Source organism: Notothenia coriiceps, unplaced genomic scaffold, assembly GCF_000735185.1.
Source record: "Notothenia coriiceps isolate Sejong01 unplaced genomic scaffold, NC01 NC01_scaffold00010491, whole genome shotgun sequence".
In the NCBI taxonomy this organism is placed as follows: domain Eukaryota; kingdom Metazoa; phylum Chordata; class Actinopteri; order Perciformes; family Nototheniidae; genus Notothenia; species Notothenia coriiceps.
The window spans coordinates 1-12,345 of NW_011343192.1; the positions used below are offsets into that span (position 1 = coordinate 1).

At 41.0% G+C, this 12,345-nt stretch overlaps 1 protein-coding gene across 1 annotated transcript; it reads left to right on the plus strand.

Moving 5' to 3' along the window:
• Nucleotides 1–7,827: 7,827 nt before the first annotated feature.
• On the plus strand, nt 7,828–11,110 carry LOC104946014 (arrestin domain-containing protein 1-like). Its single transcript, XM_010771753.1, has 3 exons — nt 7,828–8,064; nt 8,574–9,090; nt 10,235–11,110. The coding sequence occupies exons 1-3, from the start codon at nt 7,843–7,845 to the stop codon at nt 10,270–10,272; spliced, it is 777 nt and encodes a 258-aa protein (XP_010770055.1). The 5' UTR covers nt 7,828–7,842; the 3' UTR covers nt 10,273–11,110.
• Nucleotides 11,111–12,345: the final 1,235 nt, after the last annotated feature.

The window sequence follows — 12,345 nt, forward strand, 5'->3', positions numbered from 1 at the left end:
TTACACAAGTCACCCAAATTAGCGTTAAAAAAGCAGGAGGCGCCAAAAAATCCCCTATTAATGTATTGATTATAGCTCCGGGTCCGTATAGGTCGGCGTCTGGGTCTGGATCCGGACCGCGGTCCGCCTGTTGCCGACCCCTGCACTAGATGATCTGCAAATAAACTTTCCAGTTTAATTGGTACAGATAGCTAAAGCTAATGCAGTCAAATACAACATTCCTGCAATCAATACAGCCTTTGCGAATTTAAAAATGTTAAGTTGTGGTTTTTTTCACAGAGAAGTTTAATAAAAGTTATGATTTTGTAGATTGTCGTTTGAGGTGCTCTTGAACTATATTGCATTTTAAAGGGAGGTGATTCCGTCAGGTTAGCTACACTCATATAAATAAGTTAAAATTGAAGAGACTCTATAATGCTTTTTGGGGTTTTCCCTTTCCTGTAGTTTTTATATAGATTTCTGTGCATGTAAATTGTGTGCAAAGGCTAAAATCCCAAAGTTCCCTCCAGAGGAAGTTTCTCTCCCACACATGCCTGAAATGCCTCAGTTGCCCTTTTACTACGCTTCTATTGGCTTGCGCTCCAACACATTGTACCTGATCGGCTAAGGGCGGACAATCTCTAAGCAGTTGACCAATCACAACAGAGCCGGCCAGCTACCAAATCTGATCAGACTGGGCTCTTGTTCCAGACAGTACTATACAGGAAAGGGAAAACCCCAAAAAGCTAAATGCGACCCCTTTTGCGGGCTCATAGAACTTTACACTTGCAGTCTAGGTTGATATTCGATATAATCTATTTTGCACATCACTTTTGTTGGAATTCCTTCATTAGGTTCAGTGCATTTGACTTAATTTGTTGGACATTGCATTGTTTATTAATGCAAAAGGGACCTATATAAAGCTTTATTTATAGTATTTCTGTAAATATTACCCTACATTTTTCCTCATAGAGGAAAAACTGCACAACTGAAAAGTCAATCAGCTAGCGACTATACTTTATTCGTCTGAAACACATCAGTCAGCATATGTGGACAGCAGGAGCTCTCCTTTCATCGTGTGTCAAGCTGGATGGCCCCCGCTGCATTAAGAACATGTAAAGAAAATGTAATTATCCTTGCTTTGTTGTTGCATATTAATTATGTTTCAAAATGGGAGCAGCAATGGATAGTGTGATTATGGATTTAAATTGATTCCAGGGCTACTGGGTGAATGTAATAGTAAGTGTTGAGTCAGTGTGTTTGCACACTGGTTAAGGAAAGTGCTGGTAAAATAGACATTTGTTTAACAAAAGGATGAATGTGTGACAGCTTTCTCTTTGAAACGAGGAGGTTACAGTTACATAATACTGAAGGTAAAGTGTGAGTTATGATGGCTGCATTTTACTGGGAAAAAGAGTGGGTGTGTGCTATCACAAATATCAGATTTAAAGCTGAGGTTGGAGAAAAAGGAAGCTCACTAGTTCTTGACGTGTAAAGCAATGATCTTTTTCTCCCACTTGTGGTCCGGCATGTGATGATGCTGGGTACAGACACAATTATTTCCAGACCCTAACCATAATTCTATAATTTTGGTGTATTGTTTGCCCCCATGACGACATTTTAGCATTATTTCCAAAAAATATTATTTTCAAAATGAATCAAACCTACATTTACATATTGTTGACCATGGACCCCTTGTAGCTGAGTATGTAACGACTGTCCTGTTATTCTGTAAATTAGCCTAAAAGCTGAGTTCTCAACATCACAATGAAAGTTGTGATTTAAAATGCTTTAAACAACATTCACTTACGTTTAGCTGACAATTGACCCTAACCCTAAAATTGTATATGATGTCGTTTAATAAAGAACATTTGTCATGAAACGATGGGTTACGTATTGTAACCCTAGTTATATAAGCACAGGCGGAGCCCTCTACTGAGATATTTATAAACTTAGCCGGCCTACCTGAGTGTGCGCGCAGGCCCACAGTATATAAGGCACAGTCATCCTACACCCTCTTCAGCGAGCAGCATAGGGCAGACAGGGCCCCCGAGTAGAGGGCGCCGCCTGTGCTTATTTAACTAGGGTTGCAATACGTAACCCATCGTTATATCTCCCAGGCTCCGCCCTCTACTGGACTCTATGGGTGCAGTGGGTGGAGCCCTGATGGATACGCGCCCTGATGGATACGCGCCCTGATGGATACGCGCCCTGTCGTCCAACAACCCATCACACTGCCCCTGACTGGCTTCCTGGTTAGCAGCCACTGCACCGCAACCTCTCCTCCCTCGGTTGTGACCGTGGAGGAGCCGGGGCCACAGTTTACTTGGCTGATAGAGCACACCCAGACACGCTTACCCCGTGAAGGGTGTGCATGGAAAAAGCAGTGAGGAAGGCTCCCCCTGCCTGCCCTTAGGGGCCCTGTATGGAGCTTACTGCGCACCATGTTTCTCGGGAAAAAAGTTCTGGTTCTGTATTACTTTTTATACGTTTTATTTTACTGTCAGAAAAATACAATCAATTTGTATCAAGTTCCTGGCTTCTATTAAGTTCTCAAGAATACTTCATTAGACATTCTTTACCTGTAAAAAAGCTGTCATAAAACTGAAAGCATTATATTCAACAAGCCCAATACTAATGCTTTGACCCACCGGAATTAATTGAACTATATTTCAAGGTCTCATCCATCATCGGAAAGCAATTTCTGCTTTTACAGAGGAAATAATCAACTTTTATATTATTCTGACTCTAACATAATACTTTTTACTTTACGAAAAGACTTATTGATATGTTGAGTCATATTTCAATCATAGCCATTAGGAAATAACATGCTATAGAAGAACACCAGTAAGGTATTTGAGGATTTCTAAAACGTCCCGTTTTGCCTCGAAGCAAAGACATATATTTAAGTGAGAACATTGATCAGGAACTGAACTGGAGAGCTGAGCTCAAATGTTATCTAGAGGCTTCTAAGACACGCCTTAAGGAACGGAGAACAGAAAGACTTGCCCCATTCCTATGGACACAGATAGCTCAAGGTTCATCAAAGGCCTGGATGTACTTGCCTTCCCCTCCGTTAACATTTCCTTAATTATTTATATTTAAGGGTCAATGAAAAATACAAGTTTAAATCAGTTAGTCGAAGGTATGATTCTATTTGAATGGCCTTAAGATTCCTAATCTCTTCTATCCCCATTAAACACTGATTTGCTGTCTCTGGATGGCTACAGAAACCTAATTAACTGATACCATAAAACCTTAAGTAGCTTTGTTTCCTTTTTACCACCTACTAACAGTGTTGTTTTATTCATTAGATATAATGGAAGAAGTCCATAAAGACGCCTTTTTTATCACCTTACAATGATGTTGTCTTTGGTCTTTCCACACATATTTACTGTTCATGAAAGCATGGTAATCAATATCTGCTTCTATTCCCTTTCTCCCTGTGTAGATTTCAAGACAAGTTTAGGCTAAGGTGATATCAGGGATGGAATAAAGTCACTTGAAAGTGATTCAAACTTAGCCAGAGGCAACCAAGCTGTCTGACACCTCTGCTCTGCTAGAGACGTGCTGGAGAAGCAACCTGATCTCACCAGAATGCATGAATCCACCACGACTCCTTAATATCGCATTGCGTGGAGGCGTCACGCATTCTGCTACATTTACGCGTCGGCACCACGCAAAAAACCCCAATGTAAAGTGAATGAGGCTCTTTTGTCGTGGTGCACACACGCATTTTTACAACGTCCCGCAGTGAGCTTTTATTCTATAAAACGTTTTTAAATCTACTTTATAGCTTGTAGTAACTCACGGGAGGCTTCTTTTATTTTATTTGTATTCATAATCATTTAAAGTTTTCGTCGAAATGTAAAAATTACATTAGTTACAAATGTTTGTTCTCAAAAAATAGTGCATTGTGTGTAATACAACTGTGATTTTTATTAAATGAGTTAGTTTTTAAGGAAGGCCAGAGCTTCAGCTGTGTCAAATAGATTGTTCCCTTTAGTTAACGTTATTTAAAAGATAATGATCATGTCCCCTTTATTGTATTACGAGCGTCCATTCCCATTGGATAACGGAGAATTTTACATCCGGAAGTAAGTATTCTCCTTACTGTCAATTGATTTTACAGTGATATCCGCACTACTCATCAACTCAAAAACACCAAATTATCCGTGTGAATTACACAACATTGATTGGTTTAAATTGTGTACAATGCTTTTGTATTTTTCCCCTTCGATTCGGAGAAACAAATATTTTTTCGGAGTTTTTGGATGGCAGAAGACACTACCCTACCCAGAATCCACAGCTATCGTTTGGGACTACACCATGTGCTTAGCTTGATAAACCCTGAGATCAGTCCTCAAGCTCTGTGATTGGTTGACCTACAACTGCATTCCATATGAAAAAAAGCCGTTTCGTAAAAGAGAAAATCATACTTTATTCAGCAGTGCTTGCTTTACTCTTTGAAAGTCATCACATGAATGCATTGTAATAAATGGTTTGGCTGCATTACATATTACACATATGTCGTAGTTCTTTATTTATCTACAGAGATGGGCATCAGAATATAGACCGGAAACTATTCTTTTACCGTTCTGTTTTAATTTCACAATAAAGTTAGTGGTAATATTTTGTTTGATATTATTGTTTTTTATTAACTACTAGACCACTGGGTCATGTTAAGACCATCTTTTCTGTGTTGCTGTGGGTTTTTTCCATCGCTTTTGTGTTACAAATATCAAAACAATAACAAAATATATCCGTCGTAAACTAAACCAGAAACAGCAGTATATTTTATTGTGTTAACACTGTAAACTTGACAGCTTTTTAACCCGCACCTCCTACTGGTTGAAGCACGTTATTACACGTTTAGAGTAATTGCAATGCAGGTAGATTGTGTTGCTTTTTAATGACTGTTTAAAATGCCTTTTTCTTAATGTCTTTTATTATTATTAACTACTTGTTACTTCTTGCTAGGGACGCTGCTATCGATATTGTGTTTCGCAACATTTTCTCTATCTATGGCACGTCTCTACTGGGAGTTGTAGTTTTAAAAGACGTTTTCGTATTTCCCATAATAAGAAGTTGCCAGTATAACTGTGACATCCCTGGAGGTTTAGGGGATAGGAAACACTCAAATTTAAAACATATAATTAATAAATGGGTGAAAATTGCTTGTGCCCATAATGGGCACCATTATGGGCACAAGCAATTTTCACCCATTTATTAATTATATGTTTTAAATTTGAGTGTTTCCTATCCCCTAAACCTCCAGGGATGTCACAGTTATNCCCCTCAGATCGAGGATTGGACGAAGTCCACCGTCTTTTTTCCTTACCAGGAAGTAGGTCGAGTAAAAGCCCCGGGTTGTGAGATGGGGTCCACAGGCTCGATTGCACCCTTGCAAGGAGGACTGACGCTTATGGTGGTCATCTTGACCCGGCTTAAGGCTGGGGGCCAGCGTCGGAACTGAAGCCTGTACCATTGGGTTAAGGTGGAAACCACCAAGGGGTCTGAAGCTTGAGCTACCCAGTAGTTGAGCTGCTGCTGGGAGAAATAACCGACAGCCGGCCCCAGACCCTCAGTACCTTGCCCCCCGGCCTCTGGAGGCTCTGGGGGGGCGACGGTTAGGCACCGGATACCGAGGCTGCCTTGGGGGCGAGTTAACAGGACCGTAGCGGGCCGGCCCCCTCGTGGGATACCGAGGCCCCTGGCGGGCATCGGGGTGAGCCGGTGGACGGGAGTGGCCTCGACTGTCATTCCCTTGGGCTTGTTGTCACTGCGCCCCCTGCAAAGATGGCTGAACGGCCTCCACTTATACCCCAAGTTGCACAGGCACAGAAGATATAGAAGTATATGTCGAGGGGCGTGGCCATGGGCTCCGTCCCTTTCCGCAGAGAGACCGTTACGACGGATGCCAGCCTCTCGGGATGGGGTGCGGTGTGGCAAAACAGGACAGCATGCGGGCAGTGGTCTGCTCTGAACGGCACAGAACATATCAATGTGCTAGAGCTACGAGCTGTGCACCGAGCACTCAGGCACTTCCTGCCATACCTGAGGGGGAGGCATGTGCTTGTCCGCTCAGACAACACTACAACGGTGTATCATATAAACCACCAAGGGGGCACCAAATCTGCACGCTGATCTGGGGGTCTCTTCGGCAGGGCAGAGGTAGATCTCTTTGCCTCGAAGATGTCGACCCACTGCCTCCTGTGGTTCTCCTTGAGGGAGAAAACCAGCCCTTTGGGTCAGGACGCCCTGGCTCATTCATGGCCAGGGTGTCTTCTCTATGCCTATCCACCCCTCCCTCTGATCCTACCAACACTCCTCAGAGTGCTTCATCAGGGCCACAGGCTTCTTCTGGTGGCCCCCTTCTGGCCAGCCAGGACTTGGTTCTCCCTGCTGCACAGACTCTGTTGCGGGACACCTTGGCGTCTCCCCAACAGGAAGGACCTCTTGTCTCAGCTGGAGGGTCGGATATGGCACCCCGATCCCTGCCGCCTCCAGCTGTGGGTCTGGCTACTTGAGGGCCCAACCCACTGCTGAGCGACTGCATAGAGCCTGTCAGGAGGACTATTCTCAATGCTAGGGCACCATCTACTCGTAAACAGTACGAAAACAGGTGGAAACTGTTCTCTGACTGGTGCCAAGGGCGAAAGGAGGACCCAGTACATTGCTCGGTGCCTACTCCGGAGGAGTTCCTGCAGTCCCTCCTGGATGACGGCCGGTGTCCCGCTACCGTCAGGGTGTATGTGGCTGCTATATCAGCTCAACATGCAAGGGTTGACAACAGCACAGTGGGGAGCCATAGGCCAGTTTCCCAAATTGCAAAATGATTGGCTTTTAATCTGCAAAACCCTCCCAGATGTTCTCAAGATTACCCTGATGCCATCGTTGGTGTCTCTAAAGATTTTTCCTCATTAACCTCCAGACAGCAGATATTGTCTCTTTCACCGCCCTGTTGGCCCGTCGCAGAATGCTTCTCAATTGGAGGTCCAAACATCCTCCCTCTGTTTCTGCCTGGCTAATAGATGTGATGTTCTTTCTCAAGCTTTAAAAAAAGGAGCTCAAATTAACATTTGTTACAAAGCGGCAACCGTTTATATCTTTTTTTTAATGCCTTGCAAAAGCTTCCCTCTGGTGAGGAAATGTAATTCAATGTTGCCATAAGCATTAGCCGGCCTTGCTGCCATAGACCCTGTGTGAGGTCAGAACATGGTCCAGGCAATTTTAAATTGTATTATTGTTTTATTTTTATCTTAATCTACTTGGTCCTTTACTGTATCCATTTGGTTGTATCTCTCCTTTCTGTCCGTCTCATATCTCTATCCTTAGACCTTCTCATTTAGACCTCACATTCTTACTCATTTAGACTTGTAACCAAGCAGCACTCAGTGAATGTACACTGTATCATATTTGTGAAATCTATCTATGTGCCTGCCTTATGTACTTACTAATGAATATATATTTGACATTGTATTCAAAACAAAAACAACAAAAATGGAACACATTTAAATAAATGGTAATTATTGGTGCACAGTAACAGTACTAGCAATGGTTATATATATATATATATATTTGTTTTAATTAGCAAGTACATAAGGCACAGTATACATTCACTGAGTGCTGCTTCTTTACAAAATGAGTAAGAATGTAAGGTCTAGATGAGAAGGTCTAAGGATCTCTATCCTTAGACCTTCTCATCTAGACCTTACATTCTTACTCATTTTCATCGATATGAGAAATATGAGATATGAGAAAAACAAACAAAAAAGGAAGATTAAAATGTAAAGATTAAGCATATATATTAAAGGGTTTTAATAGTTGAGGTTCAGATGGCAGATACTGTCCTTTGGTATAATGCACATATGTTGCTGCCTTCATGAACCTCCGTGTGTGTTTCAGAGAGTGACCTATGAGACGAAGAGGCCCACCCACGATGTGAGGACCATAGCTGAGGTGGAGGGCGGAGTGGTGAAGGCTGGCAAGGAGTCGGAGTGGAAGGAGCAGATCATCGTCCCTCCTCTTCCTCAGTCCTCCCTCATTGGCTGTGATCTTATAAAGATGGATTATTATGTCAAAGTAAGATATGCTTTTTCTCTGCCATCATCCTTTGGTAGTGTCATTTTACACGTTGATCTGAAGTCTGGATCTGTGCACAAGTCAATTTTTCAAAACAATATTGTTTATGTACTTTTGGTTTTCTTACTTAGTGAATGTATTTACTTTACTCAATTACTCAGTTGCCATAGTCATATGGAGCAAAATAGGTTTAAAATACATCCTATGACTATAATATAGTTGGACCAGCAATTTCTATTCCTGTTTAACTTTTATTTTGGAAGTACCAGTTTCCTACCTTTTTCTTTTAGTCTATTTTGTTTCTCCTTTTTATTTGTATTATAATGTAAGTAGCAGTAGTGTCGTCATTACAAAACATACAACATGTAACTGTTGATCCTTGTCAGCAGAACTGTTAAAAAACCTGATAATCATCAATCTGATATTCTATAGCCCCAATGATCAAATCAATAGTTGATTGGATTGGTTTATAGAGAATGATTCAGTTTTCTTCTCTTGTGATTGCTCAGGTCTGTCTGAAGTCTCCAGACGTCATGTTGATGTTGCCCATCCACATCGGGAACGTCTCATTGGACAAAAAGCTGCGCTCTTCTAAGAAAGCAGCTGCTGCCTGTTCTGCTGAAGACTCACAAGAATCTGCCAACCCCCCCTCCACCAGCACCACCACCCTCACTCTGCCCCCTCGCCCTGCCCCCAAACCTGGTCCACGTCCCACCCCTCGCTCCAGGGCGTCCTCGCATAATCCCCACAGTGCTCCTCCGGCTGACTCACCCCAGGGAGCCGAGGGGGGGGCTCCCATGAACGATGGCCTTCCAAACAAGCGCCAGTCTCAGCTGGTGTCCCCCAATGCTTTCAGCTACGCTCCCGGCCTCTTCTTCTCCCAAAACCAGCAGCACAACGGGCCAAGCCCAGCCCCCCCTGGGTCCACGGGGGCCACAGCACCGTACCCCTCTGAGAGCAGCGCCAGCTTAATGCCAACACCACTCATCCTGCCTCCAGACTACGGTGCCTCAGTTTATCCACAAGGTCAGTCTGCACACGGTGAAGCATCCAGGCTGAATAAGGATTAACCTGTAGAAGGTGAATAGTCTGTTTGCAGCTCATAGAGTCCAGTTGTGAACCCAGGAATGTACCCCAAAATGTTATGTTAGAAATGTATAGTACGGGTCCCCAGCACATATAGACTGCTGGACCTGCATATATTGGGAAATGTGTACAAGTAGCATAAGTTGAATTAGTTAGCACTAATTAGCATATGCAGACAAAAGTTCAAAAATGGCTTGGCCGATTTGGGCAATTTTATTGAGGTTATTGAGGATGTTGAATAAACTTTTTGTTATATTCCATGGAATGCTCTTAACATCCCGATAGCAATGAATATCTTAAGTGCTTTGACAAAAAATCCATAAAAAAATGTCATCTGTGGAAGCCGTAGTACTGTAAAAAGCACGACCAATCATCTGAGCCGGCCCGGCTAAAATAACTGGATGGCCTACCTGCCTGTCAGCCTTCCGTCTGTGCACAAATTTATCTCGTGCCCTCATTGGTCGTGTGTGTTGGAGGAGGGGCTCTGTAAGGAAGTGGCAGATTTTTTCCGGCTGTGTATTTTCAAATTCTAACGCCCTCGAGCTGGTTTCTCCAAAATTACCTACCCCACCTTTAAGTACAATTGTGCAAATTGCCCAAAATATGCAAGTTCGCATCCGGCAGTTTCTATGTCCTGGGAACGAGTACTATTCATTTATATCATCAAACTTTGTCTCACACGTCTGGCAAATAGACTAAAATTGTGTTTTCAAAACACCTGTCCCCATAATGCACTACTACAGCACTCATACATAATTACAGTAGTAAACCTGAAAGGTACATGTAACTCATTTAAACTAGGGCTAAGGCATAAACATTCCAAACTCAACAACACATTTTAATTGTTTTACACTACTTTTGTTGTGGAGATGACTGCAATCCTTATCGTTTTGCATTGCCTTGCACTCTTTCTGTAGGTTTGAGAGTCTTTTAGCTGTGTGTGTGTGTGTGTTTCCACTCTGCAGGCTCACAGGGCTGACGCTGCTGACTTGTGGTCAGGGTGCTGTGTAGCAGCGTGTGTACATTGTGAGTGTACATTGTGAGTGTAAAAAGCAGCTGATCTGATGTTCACTGTCTGTTACAGAGGCTCCCCCTTCCTATGATGACAGCTTCAACACATGAAGAAGCAGCAACCACCAAAGAAACCATCAAACTAATATCCCCTGGTATAATGAGGGAACTTTACCTACCTGTCAAAGGACTTTCTAAATGTCAGGTTGACATTTTGAATTTTAATGAAACTGGACTGACCTCACACTCTGCTGACCAGTGAACAAATACCTTTAATAATCTAAAGGGGTTATTCTTTCTTCAAACTACATCCAATCAACACTGTCAGTCCTTTTCGGTATGCTTTTGCACTTTGAAGGGAATCTGCAGATTTGATTAGCTGTTTGAGCAGGAGTCATGTCATTAGTAGGGGGCTATTTAGAAGTCCCTCAGATGTCAAGTGATGTCAAGTTCGGAAGTTTTATGTACGGAAACCTGTGCAAAACAAACATCTCAATTAGTCTATCATATTTTTTCCAGAAGAATAATAGGAAAGGAAGGGGGATCATCTTCTGGCAGATCTTTTCATCTTTTCATTTAATCTGAGTTTCGATAACGCTAGATTTAATGGTTTGGTTGAAAATATTTGTTTTATTTGCTTTTGATCAGGAGTTTTCTGTGTTAAGATGATAAGGATAATCCAGATATTGCTCTTGTATAAATATATCTTCATAGGGCTATAATGCATGATACATTTTGGCTTCTTAAGATTTTTGCCATGTTTGAGCCTTTTTTACTTTTGTGCCCTTGCACTGTGTTGTGATTGTGTTGGTTCTTTATACACCAGGCATACTTTTTTTTAAATTTCTTTTAGCAACATCACTGTGATTTCAGGTTGTATAAGCAGGTATTGATGTAGTTCAAATCCTCTTGTCTTGATACTTTTTTTTAATAGATTTTAATATTTCTTGATAAAGTTAAATCCTTCACACATTCATAAGACAACGTTATATTTATTTATTGTCTGTGTTCTAAACTGCTGTCTGGATTTTAATAAATCTGTTAAAACCAATTGTGTCAAACAGTCTCATAATTCAGAATCTGATTTGGAAGGTTGTTTCATTATAAACACACAATTCTGTGTGTTTAGAGTTGTTTTTAGCAGTTCCACCAGAGGAACGCTTCCCCTCTTAACAACTCGACATTTTGACTAAGCTACATTTTTATCATTTCATTTTTTACACTAAAGAGGTCAAATTAACCTTTTTTTCAGATTACAGAAAAGTCCCATAACAACATTAAAAACTCTGTACTCCAGTATCAGATGGGACATTTATACTCTATACTAAATAAACATTAGTCTGCATTTTTGGTTTTAACATTTTATTAAAGGTAAATATTTTCTCTGAACAATATGAGCCACTTTAATGTTAAATAAATCAATTATCAAAAATCCAATTATCAACTACGTTAAGCTAGAAACGTATTTTCTCCCACATTACGTTTGGACGTAACTCAAATACGTTTATCTTCTACATATATTTGCCATTTATTGTCTTGCTTTCCTACAATGCGCCCGACCACGCACAGGGCTTCTATTAAATTGAAAAAAAATTGATATTTGATAGTTGGTGCCTGAAAAGACAAAACATTGATCTGCAGATCCCTATAAAGTATATTCATTACTCGTTATTCTCTACTAATAGTTAATTAAAGACTGTATATAATGGCTATTTTGCACATCCCTTTCAAGATTTCAAGATTTTCACAGGTTTATTGAAATATCATATACACAACTTCAGTGTAGTTATGCAATGAATGAAAAACTTGGGTCAGAGGTTCCTCAACAGTGCATTACAAGACATCTATCAATATGTGTGTATACTTCCACCATTAAACTGTCGTATTCTGCACATGTATTATTCTATCTACATACATCTTATAAGAGTATAATAAATATGTATAATATTGTTTAAAATAAGTTCTTCAACATAGTTAACATTGCAGGAAAGTTGATTGTCAAGTTCCAAAACAAACCATGCAATATATTAGACTTTGTAAGGCTTAATATTTATCTGGAGATAGCTTTTTTCTTATTTAAAAGAATACCTTAACCTAAAGTATTCTTTGATGTTTAAATAAAGCCTGATTAGTTAGCACATCCTCCTATCAGGCACTAAACTGTTTTATTCTAGATATCATTTA